A 25,182-nucleotide genomic window follows, 5' to 3' on the forward strand; every position below is an offset into this window, starting at 1 on the left:
GAGAGGAGAATCGAAAAGAATGCAACTCCCACGGGTTGAGATAAGAACAGTTTAGTAACTAAGGTATAACACAGATCACTATTGCTACCACCAATGATAATAATGATAAAGGAAATAACAAGGGAAGAGAATACAACACCTCAGCACCAGCTGACCGATAACTCGCCCCCCAAGCCCAACCAAGCTCCGACCGATACCTCCTCCAACCCTGCAGTCTCCCAGCCCTTCCGGCTAACTCCCAGTTACATCCTGGGCATGACGTGCTGTGGTATGGAATACCTCTTTGGTCAGTTTGGGTCAGGTGTCCTGTCTCTGCTTCCTCCTGGCTTCCCCTCCTCCCTGGCAGAGCATGAGGCTCACAAAGTCCTTGGCCAAACCAAAACATCCTTGTTATCAGCTCTGTTCCCAGGCTGAAAGTCAAAACACTGCACTGCACCAGCTACCAAGAAGGAGAAACATGACTGCTACTGCTGAACCCAGGACATTATCCACCCCTTATTCCATACCATTCACGTCATGCTGAGATCCCACATTTTCAATATACCATCACTCTTATCTTAGTGCATGGACCAGTAGCTATAAAGCTGCTGTGTCCATCTGGTCCATGTCAGGCTCCATCTCTTGTAACAGTCTTCCAGAGCAGGAGAGGCTGTGTGCAGTGTTCACACTCATGAATAACCTGGGCAATAGTGTCCATTGCTAAGTCCACCCCTCGATCATGAGTCCATCTCTGTGTTGCATCTCTGCTCTGATGGCCTGAAGTGCCATGGGCCCACCAGGCTTAAAATAATTCACTGTCCCCTTAAGCAGTTTCTGCAGCTTGTTGCTGGGGACTCCATACAGCTGCCTTCCATCTCCGATGCTTCCAAAGCACTGGAGGGGCCCAGTGGACTAGATACTTGCCCATACTGTCACACACACCCTGCCACTCATGACTGTCCAGCTTTGGGGAAAATCTCTTGGTCACCCTGCATTGTCATCTAACCCCAGACAAGACCCAAACCTGACTCTGCTTAACTTTTGAGATCAGACAAAATGGTTGTGGGTAGCACACACTCTGTGTGTGTGCCAACATGCTGATCCCCATCACAATCAGCAGGCAGGTCCCAAGGATACCCAAAGGCCGTTCAAAACCTTCAGAACTCTCAGTTGATGCTGCTGTACTTGTCACTGGGGCTGGTGTAGCTGCTGTGCTTGCCGGCTCTCCCACCGCCAGCTTCTCTTTTCCTGAGTCCAGCTCTTCCTCCTCTGCCTTGCTGGGAAATGCTGCGTGGTCTCCTGCATCCTCCTGGGGCTCGGCGGGCGGCTTCCGGGAAATGCTCTCGGCCGTCGCGGGGCTCGGCTCCTCCGCGGGGCTGGGCTCCTCCGCGGGGCTCAGCTCGGCCGCGGGGCTCGGCTCTTCCGCCGCCTTCTCCCGCTGCGCGGCAGCCGCCTCCTTCCTCTCCTCGACGGCCCCGACCTCCTCCACCGGCAGCCGTCCCCTCGCGGCCTCCGGCCCCGCTCCCGCCGCCGCTTGATCCCCGGGGCCGCTCTCCTGAGCCGCTTCGGCTGCCGCCAGCTCCCGGGGCCGCTCCCCCTCGGCTCCCCGCAGCCTCACGAAGATGGAGAGTAGGGTGAGGGCCGGGACGGTGAAGAGCAGCCGGACGGCCAGGTACAAGTCCACGGCCACGTCCGTCCCGCCCTGCTGCTGGAGCCCACGCGCATTACAAGCCATTGCCATAAAGCACAGTGAGACAAGAACCTTAGCCCAGGCCCCACACATGATAAACACTAACACAGTGAATACCGGCTCTAAGTAAGTTACAACGGTCTGAAGCTGTGAGATCAACAAGAACAACTCTGAGAGCCAATAAATCAGCATTGTGACCAGTGACTATTAATCCAGTCAGATCTGTCGTTATCTCAACCCTTCGATCCCCACGTTGGGTGCCAAAAAGAACTGTCGTGGTTTAAACCCAGTCAGGTAACTCGTTCACTCACACACCTCCCCCCCCCCCCCCCCCCTTCTTTCCCTCCCCCTACTACCGGAGGGACAGCGAGGAGAATCGAAAAGAATGCAACTCCCACGGGTTGAGATAAGAACAGTTTAGTAACTAAGGTATAACACAAATCACTACTGCTACCACCAGTGATAACAATGATAAAGGAAATAACAAGGGAAGAGAATACAACACCTCAGCACCAGCTGACCAATAACTCGCCCCCCAAGCCCGACCAAGCTCTGACCGATACCTCCTCCAACCCTGCAGTCTCCCAGCCCTTCCGGCTAACTCCCAGTTACATCCTGGGCATGATGTGCTGTGGTATGGAATACCTCTTTGGTCAGTTTGGGTCAGGTGTCCTGTCTCTGCTTCCTCCTGGCTTTCCCTCCTCCCTGGCAGAGCATGAGGCTCACAAAGTCCTTGGCCAAACCAAAACATCCTTGTTATCAGTTCTGTTCCCAGGCTGAAAGTCAAAACACTGCACTGCACCAGCTACCAAGAAGGAGAAACATGACTGCTACTGCTGAACCCAGGACAATCTGTTTTGGTGATGACTGCATCTATGAAAACAGAGCAGGCATCTCTGATAATTTCACTTCTTTTTTGAAGCATTTACAGTAGTTCTTAAGCACTGAGTGCTCTGAATCATTTTTTAACAAAGTGTACCATAAGCATTAACCTGTATAATCATCCCATGAAATAGACAGTGTGCAAATTACAGACAGGATTTCATGTCGACAGAAACACTGTATTATTACAAATTTGAACATAAAATTCTATGCCTCAATATGGAATGAAATTGTATCTGTAAAATCACACGTCTGGGTGCAGGTAAATGAATGATGGGTAATTATTTCTAATCATCAGTTCCTCTAGGGTGATCAGTTGACCAGATTTTACTGTGTTAGTTAAAGCTGAAACAATGTGCCAGTCTGCTTTTGCCTTCTGTGGTCCTGAAGGCAACACAGCGAATTTCTTGCTAATTGATGCTAGAAAGGAATTACAATGATGGAATGAAGCACCTGTGTAAGTTTCTGACTGTACCTTCAGGACAAGTCAAAATCTGCATCAATCCACACAGCTGGATAGCGGTCTCTCCATGGCTGAGATAAGAACAGTCCACTAACTAAGGTATAACACAAAACCACTACTCCTGCAACCAATAATAATAATGATAAGGGAAATAACAAGGGGAGAGAGTATAAACTAAAAGGGGAAAGGAAAAAAAAAGAACAAACACAAGTGATGCACAATACAGTTACCATCCCCCAACTCATACCCTGCCTGACCTGAGCAGTAATCTGGGCCTTCTGGGAAACTGCCCCCAGTTTATATACTGCACATGACATGTATGGAACACCCCTTTGGCTAGTTTGGGTCAGGTGTCCTGTCTCTGCTACCTCCTGGCTTCTTTTGCCCCTCCTCCCTGGCAGAGCATGAGAGACTGAAAAGTCCTTGATCAGAGTAAGCATTACTTAGCAACAACTAAAAACATCAGTGTGTTATCAGCACTGTTCCCAGACTAAAGTCAAAAACACAGCACTGCACCAGCTACTAAGAGGGAGAAAAATAACTGTTAAAGCTAAAGCCAGGACACCTTTGAACTCTAAACCCAAATATTACTCCTGAGTAATGGTTCATATAAGGTAATCTGGATGCTAATCATGGGGTAGTGCTGACTCTGTTTCTGAAATATGAGTGCCTTGCTGTAAGAAGTTGATAGCCTTGTCTCAAAAGGATAAAGATCCCTGTCCTATGGTGACAGAAAGGACACAACTTTGTACTGGGATGATGAAATAGGGTGTGTGTTTCTAGATCATGGTTTACAGACCTTATGAAGAAAAATGACAACAAATGCCCTGCATGACTTCTGGTGGTGTTGCTTGAACATGTCTCCAGGGCTGCCCCAGAGGCACTAGAGGTTTCTAGCCATCTTTGCACAGACTGCTTTTTGGGCTCTGAAAGTGTCCCTACATGTTTGGGACACATGCAGGAGATGGACTACTAGTGCTCACTAGGTATGTGCCTTTCTGAATTTAATCCTCATGCTGAAGACAAACACTCATGTATAGGTGTTAGTAGTAGGTCGATACATACCTGATCTTACATGTCATCTGACTGATACTTCTCTTCCAGCAGGTAAAAGACTCAAAGAGCCTTTGAAGAATCCTACCCCACTTTTCCTCCTAAAAGTAGTATTGGTGCCATCCCTTGCCAAACCTCCCAGTATAGTACTACCCCAGTTTATAGTCGGGTCATATCTGGAAGATGATCCTCATAGTTTGCATAGATTAAAAACTAAATTAACTCACTTTCTATAAGGAAAAAAAAAAAAATCAGATTCTCCTGAAAATGGGAGTTAATCTCCCAAGTATAACTCCATCTTTTGCTCAGTAAATGGGCTTTTCTGATCCATGCCTGGAGTGTAGCTTGTGGTGATGGAAAGTGTTCATTGAAAAATCAAATTATTTTGTGCAAAGAGGGGCAGTCAGTATGCCCAAACCTGCAGACCTAAGTCCAGGCTGGGATCCCAGTTCACTTGCTCAAGTGTTGCTGTTTGACAATTTACAGGACATGGTTGAGACACTAGACCCTCCTACACTGAAACATTCTGTCTGTCTTTAATTTCTAACAGTAATCAGCAGCAGGTGTTCTGGCTGTTCTGGCTACAAAGCAGCAAGGCCTTGTGCAGTTAGTATGATTATCTGTTTATAACAAAAAATGAAGCCCTTTTACAAAACCAAGCAAAAAAACCCCAGTGATTTGTTGCTTAATATTTGCAACAGTCTTTATATATATAAAAATATATAAATATAAATATTAATATTATCCTGAATTTTATCCTGGATTAATTTTATTTGACATCTGGTGTGTAGTTATTTCCAGGCTGTATTTCTAGTAAGACTATTATTGACATGTAATTGCAGGATATAGAACTACAATGCTTCTTTTATTTCAGTACAATGTGCAATCCAGCACTTCCTAAAAATTGCTGAGTAACTTATTCTAGCCATCTTTTTGCAGCCATTTTGGGAGGAATTAAGTCAAACACAAGAAGACTGGTTTGCTTATGAAACAAAAGGGCATTGCCAAAAGATTCCTTTTCCTGAGACAAATTTCTAGAACAGGGATAATGTATTATAGAAATGAAATCTTCCAGAAGCTTCTGAAAAATGGATATGACTGCATATTTTATGACAAGACACATAATATTGCTGAAATTTATGTCAAATCTGCCCTGTTTTTTTCTGCAAATTTGAACTGCATACGTTACTTTTCCGGAAGTGTGAGGTTGGAGTTTTCTTGGGGTTTTGTTTATTAATAAGACAGTAATGAACTGGAATAACACTTCCCTATAGCTGAGCTGGAAAGCCTGGATGAGAAATGAAGTAAAAGTCCTTGGAGAGAATTTCTAATCCCTTTGTGTCACCAAGTGAAATGCACACACACAAAATAAGGAAAAAAAAAATTTAATCAAATAATAGTGCAGGTTGAGAAGCACAAACATAAAAGTTCAGCTTGTTTTATCTATAAATATACATGGTAGGTTTTGTGATTACTTTCACGATTATGAAAATTCTGTAATTTGAAGTAAAAGTGATAATTTTTACAGAGCTCTAAAAGATTATCATCTTTTTACAGATGAGAAAAGAGACACTAAGTGACATACCTGTGGTTGCTCAGGAAGACTTCAGTCATGTTGACTGGAACTCTCTCCCAGAGCTGTGCTCCCATGATGCACACCTCACGGCTGATGGAAAAGCTCCTCTTCAGAGCTGAATGTGAGAGCTCTACAGGCATCTTAGTCTCAAAACATTTCATGTTACAGGAATAAACTATTAATGTGTTTTGCCATAAAACCTTCTAGCACTCTCCGTTGTCGCTGTAACCCATTAGAACAGAAGACAGCACATAGAAATGAAAGCTGCTGTGCTGAAAATATTTGAGTCCTCTCCTACAAGCATGTCTGGACAAAGCAAATTGATACACAGGAGAGTATGAAGACTTTCTTTGAGACTGTTCTTCCTCTGTAAGGAGGAGCTGAAGACCTTGCTGGCTCACAAGTCATGGACTTCCAGCAGACTGAAGATACTCTTACAAGCGTAGAAAGGACCACAGTAAAACTACTTGGAAGATGTAGATGGGATAATTTCTGCAGAGTATTGAAAAGGAGGAATAAGAACTTGAGAAAGAAAAGACAGCACAAAATACATAATTGAAGAATATAGCTTTTTGACAAGAGAATGTATCTAGAAAATGGTGTTATAGTAAGAAAACATAGGTGATGATTCTGTCCTTCGTTATAGAAGTTTCTTAATGGTGTCACCTGCTTGGGTCTGAGTCTTAAAGATTTCATGCAGGTTTCTCCCTGCCCCAGCTCAGGATTTACTCTTGAGATCTCCTTCCCTGTTTATGTAGGTTCTTGCAGTAGTAGTAGATACTCTGGCTGTTCTGATCCAGGGATTTGCCTTTTATTTTCAAATGTCATCAAGAGGCAGATCTTCAGCTGGTGTGAAACCTGGACATTGATTTCAGTGCAGTCTAGATGATGTATGCTTTGAAAATGGCCCGAGGTCAGTAACAATATTGACAGAAAGAGTACCCATTCAAAGTAAATATTAAAGATAAGTTAGCACTGCAGGCATAGTAATATTTAACATAAACTGTTGACTTTTTTTTTTTTTTTGAAAAGCATAAGCTTTATCCATTCATCCAGACCTGCTGTATGTTCAGGTATGTAATCATTTTTGCAACTTCGCAAGTGATATTCAGTGAAAGGTTTTCATAGCCAGAAGACAGTGTACATTGATTGGTTTATGAATTGTGTTGTGTGGTTAATTTATTTGATTCTTTGGTAGCTTAATTGCAGCATATGGAGAAATGAAAACGTTTAAAATTCATATATACCAGAAGCAGTGAATGCAAGTTATTTGTTTGCTATATTGATAATAGTACCCACGTAACTAACAGGACAGAGTCAGGATTAATAATGGCATTTTGTTGGAATATTGTTCCCAGTCTAAGCAAGAATAAATATTCTGCTGTAAACAAAGCAGAAGTTCTCTGAGTGCCTATAAGCTTTGCTTGAAACCATAGTAAAAATAAGCTTTTGTTGTTCTTATAAATTACTTTATATACCCCTTGACTGCATATCACAGCTGTACTTTGTAATTCTCAATGTCATTTTGAATTAATGGCATTAAGTACAACTGTAAATCAGTATGTGGTACTTTATAAAAATAATTATACACTCTTTATTAAACGTATCCTAAAGAATGATTTTGTCTTTTTTAGGATGATTGGGATTTATCAGACTTTTTATTTCATTTTCTTATTTGCTTCCGTTTACAGTGGTAAGTGAATATATAATTCTTAAGATAGGCACACAGAGTAATGCAATTCTTCTAGAGGGGTAGATGATGAGTAACTACAGTATGGTTGTCCAAGAACAGTCTTGATTCTGCTGGGTTGTGCTCAGTCAGGTTTGGGTAACTCACATAACCCTGTTGCTTTAATGGAATGTTATAACAGGGCTTTACTGACATTGCCCTGTCACCCCCCCCCCCCCCCCATGCTGTCACCTCACCTGGACTGCATGGGGCCATGCTATAGGCAATTTTCATTGTCAGACTGAGACTGCATCCAGCTCATAGCTGTGACATTGGTGTGATGTTCAGTGTCCTGCAGCCAACAGCAAGATTAGCAGCTTTAGCAGCAGCATAGGAAGGGAGCCCTTTGTGGTAGATGGGTGTGCAGGAGGTGGGGTGGTGTCCCATAATTCTTGGCTGACTTTGCACTAACCTGGTTCTCCCAAGCACAAATTACAGCTCTCTGAATTTTTGCAGTAATGCGTGTTGGCTGTTGTGGCAGTGCTGGGGTAAACTGGCTGCCTCTTCCTGGCTGCAGAGGAGCATTAGCTCCTTCCTCAGAGGCTGCCCTTGGGGGTAGGAGGCAGGAGTGATGCACTCAGCCCAGCTGCCTCCCTGGGGGACAGCAGCCAACAGAGCTTCAGAGCCAGCAGCTCTTTTTATATTTTTCAAGCAAGCAAACCCCACCACCCTTGAGTCTTATTCACACATCCTATTTGTGTGAAATTAAGGATATAAGAAGTATCTAACAAACAACTATGTGCCATCGTGCTTGAAAGACTATTGCAGCACATGTGAATAACTCCCGAACCAGTTGTTTTATTGTAAATGTTGGGGACTTTTTAAATTCTCTTGGTACACTGGAATATCAGTGATTGCGTTTGTTTTTCAATGTCAGTCTGGGTTAATGATTTACTTAGTTCAGTTAGCAAAAATCAGACTACAAAATTGCCTTGCATTTCCCTGAAGTTCCGTGTGCTGAGCTGATAAATTCAACTCAGGCCTAGCGCAAGTTTGTATTCAGTAATGTATTAACTGCTTTCTTGGAGGACAATTTGTTAACAGCTTTGTAGCAAAATCTGTTTGACAAATGTCGTATTATTTAAGGAAATGTTTTACATGGTTTAAAATCTCAGCAAAACTAAAATCTTGGAACATTTCTCAGGCCTAGGAAACATATTTGTATTAAATTACAGTTTTCAGAGCTTACCGTTTTCCATAGTTTTACAGTGTAAATAAATATTTTTTGGTGTTAATTTGTACTAGGAGAAGGTAAATAAGATACAAAATGTCTGATAAAGCAAATAATTTCAATATTATTTTCTTTTGACTTTAAAATTCACTTAGAGTTTTCTAACAGGAAACGCTTTTCTGTTAATGACAAAGTTGAGTGAAGAAACTCTAGTGAGACCAATAAATGCAGATTTTTAGAGAAAGATCCTCAAAGTGGAGAAACCAGAAATTTTGGATGCAAATTTTGTTTTAACAAGAAATCTTTAAATATATTAGTGTATCTTCCACATATGCCTAATAATTCCTTCTTTTTTAGGTAAATTATATATTTTACCCATGTACAGGAAACATAGAATTACCTAAATATAGTTTATAATCACATTAATAAATAAAATTGACTTGTAATATTTTAAAACTGTAAAATCCAATACAATAGTTCCATTTGTTTTCATTTCAAACAGCCTTTGATAAAGTAGAATCACTTTGTAGTAGCACATTTAGCAGCTAAATACAATGCTTTCAGTTGGGTGTCCTCCTGTTCTGTAAAAATACAGGATTTTCTCTTTATCTTTTAGCTAAGGAAAAGCACTTTTGTAAATAAAGGAATAAAAATTGAAATATTTGCCAATTTCCTAGCCCTTTGGAGGGCAAAATAAAAGAAGAGAGTGGGCTCCTATGAAAACCAGCCCTCCTGTGTGTTTTAATATGGAGATCTTGCAAATACCTTCAGTTTGAAAGATGGGAACAGGCTGCTGTTTTGGTATCTTCAGTGTATGGCTCTGCAGCAAGAGTGGATTTCATTATAGAGTTTAATAAGAGCTTGATGATGAATTCCTGTAGATGCAAGGTACTACTTGGGCTCATTTTTATTCTGGACAGTTACTGAGACACCACTCCTGTAACAGCATTTTCTTTATTGTGAAAAAAGTCAGAGTGGTTTCAGGGTGGATGTGAGGGAGCTGAAGGTATACAAATGCTGGGAGCCACTGAAGCTGTGCACAGTGGCACTGCCTGGGACTCTGGTTTCAGACCATCCCTAAACAAAATAGGACATGCAACCTGCTGATTCTTTTTGGTCTCTGTGCTTCCTTCTCCTGGTATTCCTTTTAATGGTGCTCTGTATTGGTTTCTCTCAGGAGATGCTTCTGCTCCTCCTGAGATCTGCCATGAGAAGGTCCCTTCCTCTCTGCCATGCAGATCTGCCTTGTGGCACATTCTGCTGCTCTGACTTCTGCTTTGGCTCAAGCTGCCTTGCTCCAGCACTGAATACAAGGCAGGGAACAGAAGGGAGACACCTCAGAGAGTTTTATTTCCTCAGGAGTATAGGCAGAGGGAATAAGACAAAGATAAGACTCAGAGGAACTGTGCTACTCAGCCTCCTCACCCTCTTCTGCGAGAGTGTCTTAAAATCAATTTCAACAATAAAAAGAGTCAGTGCCTTCTCCCTCTCCTGGTGAATTGTGTCTCTAATATCTAATAATGTACACATTTTCTTATTCTGTATCAGAATGTGTGACTCAGATCTATGAAGATACATACTTCCAAGGAGAAGACCTCACTACAGTTTTTACACCAAGTGCCAATTACTGCCAAGTAGTGTGTACTTTCCATCCTACCTGTCTGCTCTTCACCTATTTACCAGTGACATGGACTAAAGATCCTGAAAAAAGGTAGAATGTTCATATACACATGGCTTCTGCTGGTCTCCAAGTTTAGGAACTTGGTAATGTTTTGACAGAACGCAGGCACACAGGGAAAGTTAAAGGGTTGCCACGGAAAGCAATGTTATGTGTCTTTAATTAAAACTGGTGATCTAAAAGAGTATTTGCTTAAATTCAAAAGATAAATTGTGGTAATGCCCAACCTTTCACGCTCGCATACCAACCCTTTCAAGGAAACAGAACTGACCGTGCACTTCCTCCTCTGTGCCATGTGTTTATTGTTGGGGAACAATGTGAGCAATTTCGTATCTCCAGTGATCCTTGCTCCTGTATCCCACTTTCTCTCTCTAGCATTTTTTTCTAATAATTAAGAACCTCAGTAGCCTGAAAGGTTGAGGTTCTCCTCCCTCTCTATGACTACTGTATTTCTGTCCTCCAAAACCTGGGAGCTGCTTCTTGCTTTAATGACGCCTCTTGGAGCTCTCACATACACTGAGTAAACTCACCTATTAGCAGTGGCAACGAAGCAGATGCAGCTCTACACTATCTTTCTCCAAACTATACTTTAGACGTCTAATCTTTAATGTTGAGGTATACTGGGCAGTCTGCATTTCATCTGAGTATCAATTATGAAAGTCTATGCTGTACTCCAAAAGCTATGAATTCCTGCATTTTAAAACACAGGTTTTCCTGCTACTTAAAAGACAGTGAAACAGAAATGCTGCCAAAAGTGGATATGGAAGGAGCTATCTCTGGACATTCCTTAAAACAGTGTGATGTCCAAATTAGTGGTAAGATATGGTTATTCACATTTATGCATTTTATGCTTTCTATCATGTAGCAGATGTTAGAAAATTAATGTTTTGGAAACAGGAATACAATCAGGGAAGCAGCCAAGCAGTATTATGTATGTTCTTTGCTAGATCTCTTTCAAACACAACTTACAAAAGCTTCTACTGGTTTCCCCCTTCAGCCCCAGTTATCCACCACCAAGGCTCCCCAGAAAAGGTAACAGGGAAATTATGCTCCTGGGGTCACTGCTTCATTTGCTAGGGGCAGATATGAGCATGTGCTTTACCTAGCAGCTTCAGTTCTAAAGATTAATTTACCACTACAATTTAACTCCAACAAGGTGCTCATGGTGTCCTGCTTTGCAGCTTTGTAGAGCAGATGTCCAGGAAAGCAGAATTGCACAGTCACAAAGTGATCTTGCTACCTTCATGTTTCTGTGTAATAATTTACTAACAGCTCAATCTTTCAGTGTATGTGTGCTATGCACAGTCTTAGCGTCAGCATGCCGTACCTGCAAGTTACCAGCAAGCATATATAAAGCCTATTAAATGCCTTGTTTTAAATATATTTTAAACTTCTACCATCATAATGATGTCATTAAGAGAAGATCAGCTTTAAGCATAGCATGCACTGCAGAAAACCAGAATAAGAATGCATTTATTCAGTTCCTGACTTTGATGCCAAATAGTGTCTTATGGGCGTCAAGGTAATTCTTCAGTTTTACCAGTATAACACCTCAATGTGCCAGGACTAAATGGGTCTTTCTTACTTTATGCAAGTTCTCTATTGCAGCTATTGACAAATCACTTGTGCTTGCTTCTTCTGGCCACTTGCCTTCTGGAGCAGTCAGGACTTTTAAAAGCCTTTTCCTGCCAACATCCTGTCACATTCATATTTGACAGTAGCTTTGGCTCAGCAAAATAGATTTCAATGGGATGTTATTTGTTATGCTATATAGACTAATTGATATCACTGGAGTTACTCTAGAATCAGATTAATGTCGCTAAAAGGGAAATCTACCCATATATGTTTAAAAATGCCTCCAGTGTTCGGCTAATTTGTGCTCTGTGAATAGACACACTTGACCATGAGGCAACACATGCGTCCTACATAGGGAGCTATTTCAAACCCCCCAGACCCAATTCTCCCTCTGTGGAGTGTAAATTACATCTTCTGACTCACATAGGACATGTCTATCATTTATGATAGCAGAATTCACCTTTAAAATGCTCTATGAGTTAGGAAATGACGAAGTATGTTTTAGAATCAATCCCGAGTTCTTGCTTCTGCTTAATGTCATCTTGGTCTCAGCCGTAGCTGTCAGAGCTCATCTTTCATGTAGGCAGAGGAGCTGTCAAAGTTGTCTGTTGTTTTTTTCCTCTGACATGCAGTACCATACTGTACCTACACTTCTGATTTTGTTACTTGAAGTATATGTGAAATATGATGTAACTGAAGTGAGCATGGGAGGTGGAATCTGGATTGTGAGAGCTATGTCATACGAACTTCTATCTTTTGGGCAGCTTGGGATTCAAGGTGGGGAGGAGAACAGAAGCATGTTTTCAGAACTTCATCTCTCTTTCTTTTCCACAGCTTGCAGTCCAGATGTCCACATAGGACTGGATATGGAAGGGCAAATTCATGATGTTACTATGACTGACAGCTATCAACAGTGTCAAAAAAGATGTACCAATGACAATCGTTGTCATTTTTTTACATATGCCTCAGAAACATTTCATGATGCAAGCTTTCGGTAAACACAAATTTGATCCCTTTCCTTCAACAGTGCTGTGCTTTGGTAGTGTAGATTTCAGAGCAGCCTAAGGTGTGAGAATTTATTCAAGAAAATTATTTTTCCTGACTTGTCATCCTTGCAATGTTTTTTCAAACTTACAGATAGGAAAATGTTTGAAGTAAATGAGACAAGAGAAAGGCAAACTTTATCATCATAGCACTGAATAAAATCAAAATCTTTTGGAGATAGTTACATGCAAATTATATTGCTAGGTATGCAACTCTGTTGGTCTGTTAAAACTTGCTCTGTTTATTGCTCTGAAAAGAGAATCATCAGAGCAACCAGAGACATTCTTTCGTTTTTATCAGACCTATTTTTGAGCTGTTTATCTGAACAATTTTAAAAATTAAGCATTGTTCAGTTAGTTATGTTCCTCTTTTGAAGTTTGTTGTGGAGAATAGAGATTGCTCTGGCCTATGTCCAGAACATGCACCATGGAATTATGGGGCCAGGAGGATGGTGTAGAGCAAGGAAGATGGCCTGCTGTCTTACCACTTTCTTTATTCTTTGTCACTCAGTAAAAAATGCTTCTTGAAACATACCAGTGTAGGAACTCCAACCAGCATAAAGGTGCTTGATGAGGTTGTGTCTGGATTCTCTTTAAAACCATGCCAGCTTTCTGAAATAGGTAACTATTTAAAATCTCTGATTCAGTTTAGTTTTAAGGGTTGTGGATGACAAGGTGCAGTCTCTCTCTGACATTTGTCCTTTGTATAAATGTTTCATTATGTAAAATCATCCTAATATAAACTTATACTTGCAAATACAGTTAATACTCTCAGGCACAAAGGAGGCTCAGATCTTTTTTATTTTACCATTTTATCATTTGTCTTACAAAAACAGCTGTCTGCTTTAAAGATCTAAAGAATTCTTTCATAAGATTAACTTGATGAAATTGCATGTTATCTTTGTAACATGGATACAAAACTGAAAGATGAAATCCCATCAAAGTCAAAGATCAGAAGACTGTAAGCTTTCTAAATTCTGTTTGCATATCTTGTATGCAATTTGAAATTATTAATGAGGACCTGCAGCTTTCTAATACAACTGGCCAATACAGAGGGATGTATCTGTGTTTTGCGGATGGTTTGTAATGAAAGCAGTGTTTGTGCTTGTTCCCACAATCATCACTCAGGCAAAACTCTCAAGTGTAAGATCAAACAGTGTGTATTATACCTTCTTATTCGCTATTTAAACACCTTTAAAAAAAGAAAATCTACCTCCACCTTGCCTTGCTGTGTGGTATTTTCCCTTCTTAATGATGATGATGTTCTGCTAGATATAGCCTTATTTTAGCTCACAGATCATCTATATCTTCCATATAAATCACATTTTGTAGACACTCTGCATCTTTCTTTTTGTATATCAATACATTTCCTTCAGATTCTGTTAGTCATACTGCAGGAATAATCCTTGGAAACTATCAAAAAAGTAGTTTTGTTCAGATCTTAACAATGAAGGCACTTCATTTTTCTTTAAATGTGAAAAATGATGAAAGAAAGAAAAAGGTTTGTAAGGAGAAGAAAACAAATTTACTCTTCCCTCACTATATATATGAGAGAGAATGGAGGGAAGATCTTTTTTTTTTTCTAAACTCTTGATTTAAGATATACTAGAATGACATGTATTTGTGGTCAAAAGAAAAATCACAGGGGGGTACCGCTCACTGGCTTTGAGAGGAATCAGAGAACTGTCGCATATGCACAAACAATATGATTTTAAGTTAAAAAAAGAAATTGAAAGCCATTTGAGACTTTACCAAAGATGCTTATGATTTATGACAATGATGATAAGGCATTAATGATTCATCACAAATTAAATTAGGGTTTTTGAAAGCATGTGGAGGTCAGTGTTGTTCCTACCCATCTTTCTGGTCATTTATCCTAATCCAAGGCAGATCAGCTATACTTATCCAGACATTGATTTGTCAAAGGCAGTCATTAAATCTCAATGCTGCCTTCTGTCTTGTTGTGTTGCAGATATCTGAAATGGGTTTATTTAAATATTTCTTCTAGATTTTTTTCTGACTCTATTTAGCTAACTAGTCCTTTGCTGTGTATGTTCTAGTGTCCACATTTCAAAACAAGACATTTCTCCTTTCAAAGCTTATGGAATCACAGCAGTCCTCTGTAAACACCAAAAGTTAAATTGTACCAAAAAAATTAGAGGTTGCTTTAGTCAGATTCTAAGGCCAGTGAAATCATCAATATGGGATTTTTGTTTCCTGTTTTGCCATGCCCTCTTTCCTGTGCTCAGTAACGCTAATGTTGTTGACCATCTAACTGTAGTTTGTTTTCATGAAGAAGAGGGCAAAGTTAAGAAAAGGTAGTTCTTAGCCTTTCTCATGCCATTTGCCATTAGCTTTCATTCTCTGCTGAGCAGAACCTGTGCTCCTTTCTTAGTGCTAACTGAATGGCATTCTGTGTTTCAACAGTTTGCTCCCTCCTGTCTGGCCTTTCACTTTGTGCCTTCCCCTTTCTGATTTTGTCCTTAAACACGCATGCTGTTGCGCATCTGTAGCAATCTGTTCTTTCAAAGTACCTTCCTTGAAGTCACTGAATATTGAAGAAATCACTGAACATGACCACTGAGATCACGGGTTAACTTCCCTGAACTTCTGGATCCATATTTATGCTTTAAATATAATTTCCTTTAGAAAATATCGATTCTCCTGATTTTGATTTCCCCTTAACATGGCATCTTACCTACTAATTCTCAGAATTCATTGACCCTTATTTTCTAGTGCCTTGTTGTTGTTTTTTTCCTGTTTTTATTGTGTAATTACTGTCCAGTGTTGTTGTCCTTCCATACTTATGTTTTTTGAAAACCTCACCAAATTAACAGGAGCCACATTAAGCTCTACCTTCCTTTTTACTCTTTTTCCCTTTTTTGTTGTAAGACATTCCCAGTATATGGGAAGTGTTGTCTTGTCCACTGTGCTTTCTCAATGGCTGAAGTTTTCTGCTGCCACAGTCTTGTGTTTGGATAATTAAATTGTTTTTACTGTCCTGACAACTTGATAGTTTCAAGAAACTTGTTGGTGCTTCCTTTCTTATCCTCTTTTCATTGTTCCACTGGGATTTTAGCTAAGACTTCAAGTATGTCATTGGAGGAGGCAACTCGTTTTTCTCTTTCTAAACATGCTAGCATTTCCTGTAGCTGCTATATAGTCTGGTTTTGCGAATTACCCAGCCAAGCCTCTGCTTTGTTATTTTGGTAATATCAGAGGGTAGACTACATTACTCCTGCTCATTCCACCTACTTTTCAAATAACATTAAATAAAGTGTTAAAATGGTAATCCCATTATTTTTCTTCTAATGTTCTCCTGATTTTTTTAGATATACCCATTACCTTAATTATTTTAGGCTTTGCGGAGATTAAAATGATTTATGCCTAACTGTGAATTTATACACTGATTTCCACTGCTCCTAACTGAAAGTATTCCCTAGTAGATTAACAAATCTGTATTCTGGCTAAAAAAGGGTAGATTTAGGTTAGTTATACGGAAGAAATTCCTCACTATGAGGGTGGTGAGCCACTGGCACAGGTTGCCCATAGAAGCTGGGGCTGCCCCATCCCTGGCAGTGTTCAAGGCCAGGTTGGACGGGGCTTTGAGCAACGTGGTCTAGAGAAAGGTGTTCCTGCCCAGGGAAGGGGGGTTGGAACTAGAAGATCTTTAGTGTCCCTTCCAACCTAACCCATTCTGTGACTCTGTGATTTCTCCTCTTCTCTATATGAACCTTATCCCTACTCAGCAGTCCTCTCCACGAGTTTACACACTCAAAAATGTTCTTGAGAAATAGTTTTTGGTTAAAATGTGGTGTTATTTTTCTAGCTTATCACTCACAAAGGAAGGAAAATGTGACTAAGGATAGAAATTAATAATTTCTAAACCGTAATCTTCTGATGACATAATGAAATGTTTGGAATTTTCATATTTTGTTCTCCTTTTATACAGATTGTCAAATGGACATTTTTGAAGATCTAGAATTTTCAGGAATGAATATTACAAGTTTTTTCACTCCAGATATCTCTGTCTGCCAAACTATTTGTACATATTTTCCAAAGTGCTTATTCTTCACATTCTTTACCAGGGAATGGAAAATAAAGTCACAAAGGTGAGTATGCTATCTAACTTTAAAATTCCAAATAGACTTTAAAAAAAAAACATCCACAGAGTCTTTTTTTTTTTTTTACCACTATTTTCTTTATACCTATGGAATTTTTTGTTGAAAGGTTATTTTCAGTAAAGCACAGTTTTTTAGGTTTTGGATTTATAAGTTTATAATTTTCTGTGGGCATTTCATCTGTTCTCCAGTGTGATCAGGGATCAGCTGCACATCTGGTGCTAATCTGAAAAGAGTTATACGCATCAAAGAAACAGTGAACCTCCAGATTGCTTTAATGACTTAAAGCTGAGTTTTATGAAGTTATCAGAAAAGTCATCTGGTTTTCCAGCAGTATTATTTACCGGAAAAGATTTTTGATAAACTTAACAGGTTTAATAAAATTGCTATTGAGCTTTCTTCTTGCATACTTAGTAGTGAGGATAGGTAAAGATCTACATTCCACACAAAACAGAAGTATAAAATTTCAAAGGAGTTTCAGGGAGAAGCAAAAGTGTGATGGCATGTATCATCTAAAATCACCACTTCTGTACTACAACCTTTAGTAGTACAGTCATCTGCCATTTCACAAAACTGCAAAAGCCCCCCCAGTTTAGTGTAAACTAGTGAACTTAATGAATGCCTTTTCATATGAAATACTTTAACATATAGAGACTTGGGAGAAAAAAACACGTTAAAGAAAGAATGTTTCCTTACCAGTACTTAAACAATGAATTTTAGAATGTGAGGACAGATTTAGTTATTATAAAAACAATTTCATTTTAGGAATCTTTGCCTTCTGAAGACATCAACAAGTGGGATACCAGAGGCGCTTATTTCACGAGAGAATGCTATATCAGGCTTTGGTCTCCTAAACTGCAGAAGATCATTTCCTGGTAAACAATAAATTACAATAAAAAAACTAATTTTGAATTAATCAAATTTATAGATTTTCTGATGCTTAGAATGCTGTCATTCTTACAGCCTGCAATTCTCGCACTTACATGCATATGAATTTTCTGGGAGATGAACTCAATGTCACTTACACTAAAGGACACAGAGCCTGTCAGCAGGCTTGCACAGATGTGATCCGCTGCCAGTTTTTTACCTACTATCCCCTCCAAGACTCATGCAATGAGGAAAGGTGAGATATATTTTTTAAAATGTTCAAAGATTGCCGAACTAATCATCGCACAGACTTGCAATGTGCAATGGGGATGTGTGTGTTCTGCATGAAAAGAAAAAAAGTACAAATTATTTTTTTGCATGAATTCATTGGCAGAAAGTGCGAGTGTCACCTAAAAATGTCCTTGAATGGATCTCCAGTGGAAATAGTACATGGGCCAGGAAGGATCTCTGGGTATTCACTAAGGTTATGTAAAAAAAAGGCCGGTACTGGTAAGTAAAATTTCTTTCATGTAAAAGAGACAGTGCTTAACTGATGTCAGTACAGGAGGCCAAAACCTCTTTTTTGTTTGGTTGGTTTTTCTTGTTCTTTTTTTAAGTGAATTGTTGCAGTGTCCCAGTGGGGTGCCTTGTAAAGTTATCGAGTACTCTGAAAATGTGACATTGGCCAGGTCTGCACATTGTAAATGCTAACAATAACACTTTGAACTTGGTTTCAATAGACTTTATGATCATAAATATCATAAAGGTTTTAAACTACATCAGATATCACTTTCTTTGCAAATGATTGGTCCTTCTTCAGGGATCAGCAGTAGTCTTATCTTCATTTTTTATTTAATCTTTAATTTTATCTTTAAGAAAATTTTTAAATTATTTCTCTAGTGTGTATGCAGCATTCTGCAAGAACTATTAGGATTGTTGGAGGAACAGACTCTGCTCCTGGTGAATGGCCATGGCAAGTCAGCTTGCATGTGAAGTTGTCTCGTCAGAGACACCTCTGCGGGGGCTCTATCATCAGCAGACAGTGGATTCTTACAGCTGCTCACTGCGTCATGAGGTGAGGCCTAAGTGTAAATGTACAAATAAACCCCCAAATGTCATCCAGCGTGAGATCAGTTGAGATCTACCTTTCAGAAAGGTAAAAATGAGGGCTAGAATAAAATAAACTGTTTTAATGTAACCATAAGGTGAACTTCTAAGGTAAAATATTCATATTCTTAATGTAACTGGAACTCCATACTTTCTTCCTTTGTAACATAGTACTGTATTTCTGATGCTAAATTATTTTAATGAATATAGATGAAATTCTAAAGAAGATATCAGAAACCTATGGAAACTTAGACATTCTCATGTAATATAAGCTTCTTACTGTAATACTGCATCATTTATCAAGGAAAATCTGTTGTTAGGTTATCCCATGTCATAAAATTACTTATCTCAGAGGTTTCTCCATGGCACTTGAGAAATGGTGCTAATCTGATAGCTTCAGCAGCAGGGTGCAAGTTAACTGATTTGATCAGAACACAAATCTCCATGGGGGTCTCTATTTTGGTACCTGAGCTAACTATCTCTGCATTACATGAAATATCCAGATTCCAATTGTTCTGGATTTCCTTTAACGTTTTTTTTGGTTGGTTGGTTTATTGGTTGGTTGTTTCTTTTTTTCCTAAAATCTACCCATCAGTCAGTTAATAACCTATTTTTAATGCAGATTTTCACATTGATGAGTATAGTCTGTATTGTTAATTGAATTAACATCAAATTTGGGTCATGAAAGTACTTGTGAAGATATGATTTGTCATGTAGATGATTAATTTCCTTTGTTAGATTGTCATCATCTGTAAACTAGGTTATCTGTCATTTACAGAATAAAAGGTGTAAGGCTATAATGCAGTCTGATAGGGAGAGAAGGGGTAGGTAACAGATAAAATGCTTCAAAGAGGATGTTGACCCAGCAATCTAGTAAAAAATCAGGTGTTTTTACTCATACAGTGTAGTATGATGTTACCCACTATTGTTTTCTCATGGAATAGTATTGCCAGTATTTCGCCTCCAGTGGCAAACTTTCTGAGTTTCTGAAAAACCCCATGTAAAAAATATTCTCTACCTGCTATCCAGTGTAGAAGTTACCAGTATTATAAAAGGCAAAGGTAGAAGACATATTTGCAAAAGAAAACATAAAAAATAGACTTTGTTAATTGGAAAGTATCAAACCTAACTGATATTTATAAATTTGTATATAAAATCTTCAAAAATTTTTGGAAGTTTATTTAAAATAAGCTTTGCATCCTCTTTATTGCATATACAAAAAAATTCTAGGTGGCCTTAATGGTAGAATATCACAGTGAAATAGCCCTTAAACTTACTCAAAGTCAAGTCAAAACCATAAAGATTACCTGGAACTTGTCATATAGGTCTATGATGTTTTACTTTACATTTACTTGGCTAGAGTTATTTTCCTAACAAATAACTGTCAGGATAGACTCTACTCGAATTTCTATTCCCAACCCCGTTTTCATTACTAAAAAAGCTATTGTGTTGGAATGAATGGAAAGAATCTCGTGTATCACTTCAGGGTTTGCGTTATGCCCTTGAAAATAGTACATATATCTATGTGTGTGTGTATATATACATACGTATATTTATGAGAGGAGAAAAAGGGAAAATAAAAGAAGGCAGAAGGGGAAGGAGGATGAAGAAAGATCAGGACAATGAGAGTCTGAACATAAAGAAGAAAGCTGATGTGGGAATGAAAATATGAATAGCGAGAGGAACAGAAAGAAGAAGTGGAGGAGATGGACCAAGCAAACCTTTCTTTTGTTTTGAGAGTATGAAAATAAAAAATTGAAACAATGACTTCAGTGCTGTTCACTGCACACTCAGGAGTAAGGGAAGATATTGGCATCTGCACGCAAACTCTAAATCAGAGCAAGTCTTTTGCCACAGACTGACTGTTTGTCTTTTTCCCTCAGTCTTGAGAATCCCAACATTTGGCGTGTTTATGGTGGTATTTTAAAACAATCAGAAATAAATGCGGATACACCCTTCTTCAAAGTGGAAGAGATTATTGTTCATCCTCAGTATAAATACGCACAGACTGGATATGACATTGCTTTAATGAAACTTGATAAGCCTATGAATTTTACTGGTATGTAGTGTATTTCAGAGGAATTCTGAAAATGTGCAGGATCACACAGGGCTGGCATTGGTGTGGATGCACATGACACCTGGGCTGGCTTCCATTAATGTGCAGTTACTGGGGTTTGAGGAGAATCTCATTCTTTTGGCTTTGAAAAGAAAACGGGTGGCTTTTATTTATATTTATTTCCTAGAATGATATGTAGTGCAAAGAACAAAGCGTAATATGGAGCCTATCTTCAGGGATTGTGTAGGTTGCCCACAAAACCTTAATGTTGCAGTTGCCTTTGCTGGTCAAACTAATATTTCTATTGTGTTTTAGATCTTCAACTGCCTATTTGCCTGCCATCAAAAGAAGACACTAATGTACTTTATACTGACTGTTGGGTAATTGGATGGGGTTACAGAAAAGAAAAAGGTACAGATAAATATTTAAACACTGAGTTCTTTTACTTGCAAAATTCACTCTTTTTTTTTTTAAAAAAAAAAAAGAAGGAAACCTGCATTCTTTTTTTTAAAGAAAATGCCACATGTTCTTGACTAGCATTATTGCTATCTGGCTAACACTGTAATACAATATATTAGAATCTACTTATATTAAGACATCACAAAACATACATGAAAGAAGTATGAAGTTCTGATTAAATACCTCCATGTTCTGACACAGAAATTGAATCTTATAAATTGATACAATAATTTGGAATGTGTAAGAATGCAACCTTAAGTATATCCTGTACAAACCTCAAATACTTTTTCTTAGATTCTATCTTGATCTACTGGCAAAGCCCAGAATATATCTGGAATGCACACTCCTTTTCAAGCTGCCAGCTGAAAAAAGCCAACAGTCTTATCATTGTACTGTGAGGTTTTGAATTATAGTTTGCGTATAACCCATGCTTTTCTTTTAAGCTGATTGTATTCATATGACTTTAGAAATTGCAGATTGAAGTATGTTGCTTTTATGATTCTGAAGATTGATTATAAACAATGCCAATAACTTTTTTTGGTAGTACATGGGATTTCAACTCCTCTGATTTTACATGGAAGTAGGCCAAAGAGCTGTTAATTATCAAAGTATGCTTTTGCATATATTTATTTATATTTTTATGCTTGTACTATTAATGTGTATGTGTATATATATATATATATATATATACACACACACCTATTTAAACAGTGTTCTTTCCTTTATACACCTTCCTATCTGAAGGTTAGAGGCCAATATGAAATCAAACAAATTTAGGTAGATATCATATAGGTTGATTTTTTCTGTTAATTTCTAAGAATAGGATGCTCTCAAATACTGTTATTTACTCTGTCTGCAAATTTCTCCATACTGTAAACTACTAGAGCATTGAGTGACACCGATTCGGCAAATGGGAGATTCCAAGCCTACTGTGACACATTACTAAGAAATAATTGTTGGTAACAGAAAGCAATATTTTTGATGGCTAGGCTCCAAGGGCCACTGTCCTGAAAGCCATACTCATACAAGGATTCACTGCAAATCACGGAGGAATTTTGAAATTTGCCCAGACATGAGTCATAAAAAGGCATTACAAAATTATTCAAATTACCAGACAACTCACATTGTTTAGTAACACAAGAAAAGGAAAATCATTGTCATGGACATCTAACAACACTCTAAAATCAGGGGCCTCCAACTTTGTAATATCACTATATGGGGATTTCCAGAGTTTAGTTTTAAATTTAATTTTGCTAGAAGTAAATATTTCTCTGTTTATATCTCCTATTCCATAGGTCGTGTACAAGATATTCTTCAGAAGGCTACTGTTCCCCTCATGTCAAAAGAAGAATGCCAGGCAAGGTACCGGAAACACAGAATAGGGGACAAAGTGGTCTGTGCTGGCTATGATGAAGGTGGAAGGGATGCTTGTAAGGTAATGAGGTAGTACATAGTCATATATTCCAACCATTTATTTAAATATATGACTGAATACTGTGATTATTTTTTAATTGTCATTAGAAAAAATATGGTTATCAATAGAGCTTGTAATTAATTTGTCACTTTTGCATTTCAAAAGCACCGAAAATGTATATGGAAAACATTTCTTACGTGACATTGAAATCATGGTGGATAGATTCTATAGACAGAAAAATCTGTGTGTAGATATATTGCATCTATTTAGGGAATAAGCCAGTATTCCTTTGGAGTATCAGAAATCCAAAGAAAGCAAGTATGGTATCTCAAAGCACTTCTCCAATTAAAACAGGTTTTTATTACTTGATATGAAATACAGTACATGAAAGCTTATTTTAAAGCATCCACTGTGTGCAAACCAGAAGGGAGGATGCTAGATATGCTATTAAAATGCATTAAAATGGGGAATGGAACACTAAAGACAACAGACTGGTCTGTTCATTATTAGAGTGCAAAATGTCACAGCAGCGTGAGTTTAGTGATCTGAATCCTCTGTTCAGGTGTAAATTTGTGCAATTCCATTGATTCAAATATTCTGAGTTAATTTATGCAAGAAAAGATAATCTGGTTAGTAAGATTGAATTCTCTGCTGATACAGTATTTTGACTTTAAGTGTTTGACAGTTAACATTTTTTATGTTAAAATGCTACTGTTACTGTAATCAGTATTGGGTAATTAGGAGTCAAAATACTTTGATGTGGGAAGTAATATTTTCTCTAAGCCAGTTAAGCTTTCTTTATTTGATGCATTGTACCAGAACATGGAGGTGCTGCTTTAGAAAAATAACACACTTGCTATTGTCTCAACAACTCATAACAGCTATACTGAGCATTATCTTATGTTCAGAAAGATCAGTTAGGAATAGGAAAAAGAAGAGAGAGAAGTGTTTTATCTTTTGAGAGACAGAGTCCCTCAAACAAGATAAGCCACACAGAGAACTACAACCAGGTTGTATACTGAAACCAGGGTTGTAAGAGAAAACTTTGGCAAATTTATCATATTTCTCACTTGCACATATAGTATTCATTGGGTTTTAAATCAGTGTATGTAGATAAATTCAAGCCAACAAATAAAAAAAAATTAAAAGGTAGTTTTGAACCTTTCATGGAAAGTGGAAGTTATTTGCAAGAATTGGGAAGTATTTAGGGGTCAATTTATTAGAAAAACAGAAAAAATGCTTCAGTACTCTTTTAATTAGTCTTAAGCGAAAGTGATTGAAATCTAGGCAGGTATGCTGGTGTTAACACTGAATGATGCTGATTTTAATTAAGGCTTTCTGTGAGAGAGAAATATTGAGGAGTGCTTTTCCTTGTGTTCTGTGTCTTTTTCTCCTGTGGCACAGGGGGATTCAGGAGGATCGCTGTCGTGCAAGCATGAGGAGGTGTGGTATCTGGTGGGCATCACAAGCTGGGGTGAAGGATGCGCTCGCCGCAGGCAGCCAGGTGTCTACACAAAAGTTGCTGAGTATTCAGACTGGATTTTAGAAAAAACTACATAGCATGGGAGTGACTGACTGGCTCGTAGTGGAAAAATAAGCCTAGGAGCGATGTGATGAAGTGTATTAGCATTTTTTAAATGGTATTTCTTGTTAGCCTGGAATGTAAAAGACTTGACTGAAAAAATAGGAAAGCAGGAATGAATAAACTTTGACATTATTAAATAAAAAGCAGTAATAAAAATAAACTCTGTGGTCACTGATTTGGCAGTGGAAAAAAAACCATATATCTGAACTATAGGTTTCTTCTATCCTTGCTAGCATAAAATGGGACTAGAAGAGGTTGCAGGGCGTGTATGGACCTAGGAGCTGGAAACTGCTTGTGACGTTTGGACACAGTAATAGAGATTTCTCTCCCTTGGCTGAATTTGGTTGAAATGGGACCGTCGGTTACAAAGTTACTAAGGGGCTTGCAGAAAGGAAGATGAGCCCTGAAGAAGTCTATAAGTTGCATAAACCTTGTTTCTTTATGTAATTCACCAAAAACGTGTCAGTACTAACCAAGAAAACAAAAGCAGAGGTGTAGGCAAGCTCTTCAGCAATAATTTTGCAAGTATGTTAGTAGTGCTGTCTTTCACTTCTATTATTCTAACATCTGTGGAAACTTTGTGGCAAGAATGATAATGTGGGTCTACTTCCCTTGGAGCAGAATATCCATAAAGTCAATAAAAGAATTATCCCCTTTAGGGACATCATATGTCATTGCTCTTTAGCACAAGAGATTTTATTTTCCAGATCCCTAGCTGTCCTTCATTAAAGAAA

The 25,182-nt window shown here is 38.6% G+C and overlaps 1 protein-coding gene across 5 annotated transcripts; it reads left to right on the plus strand.

Annotated features, from left to right (window-relative positions):
* The first annotated feature begins 6,551 nt into the window (after positions 1-6,551).
* On the plus strand, positions 6,552-24,608 carry LOC134172146 (coagulation factor XI-like). Of its 5 annotated transcripts, XM_062635052.1 has the most exons (15): positions 6,560-6,716; positions 7,278-7,336; positions 10,092-10,254; positions 10,930-11,036; positions 12,631-12,790; positions 13,351-13,460; positions 16,792-16,951; positions 17,726-17,835; positions 17,924-18,083; positions 18,222-18,337; positions 18,728-18,902; positions 20,818-20,993; positions 21,306-21,401; positions 22,745-22,884; positions 24,268-24,608. In XM_062635052.1, exons 1-15 carry the CDS (start codon positions 6,709-6,711, stop codon positions 24,421-24,423), a joined length of 1,896 nt encoding a protein of 631 aa, XP_062491036.1. In that variant the 5' UTR covers positions 6,560-6,708; the 3' UTR covers positions 24,424-24,608. The 5 variants fall into 5 exon arrangements, 4 of the variants coding, with proteins under 4 accessions (XP_062491241.1, XP_062491326.1, XP_062491036.1 ...); XM_062635127.1 differs by lacking the exon at positions 21,306-21,401; XR_009967879.1 differs by lacking the exons at positions 20,818-20,993; positions 24,268-24,608 and having other exon boundaries at positions 6,557-6,716; positions 22,745-22,870.
* Positions 24,609-25,182: the final 574 nt, after the last annotated feature.

This window comes from Pezoporus occidentalis, unplaced genomic scaffold (genome assembly GCF_034315485.1).
Source record: "Pezoporus occidentalis ecotype Australia unplaced genomic scaffold, CSIRO_AGI_Poc_V1 ctg1, whole genome shotgun sequence".
Classification (NCBI taxonomy): domain Eukaryota; kingdom Metazoa; phylum Chordata; class Aves; order Psittaciformes; family Psittacidae; genus Pezoporus; species Pezoporus occidentalis.

What these genes read in the sequence shown, in the direction of transcription:
- LOC134172146 (XM_062635052.1), top strand. An exon ending in GTGTGATGTCCAAATTAGTG is followed by an intron (nt 11,037 to 12,630) that starts GTAAGATATGGT and finishes TCTTTTCCACAG; the next exon opens with CTTGCAGTCCAGATGTCCAC. An exon ending in TAAAAAAAAGGCCGGTACTG is followed by an intron (nt 18,338 to 18,727) that starts GTAAGTAAAATT and finishes TTATTTCTCTAG; the next exon opens with TGTGTATGCAGCATTCTGCA.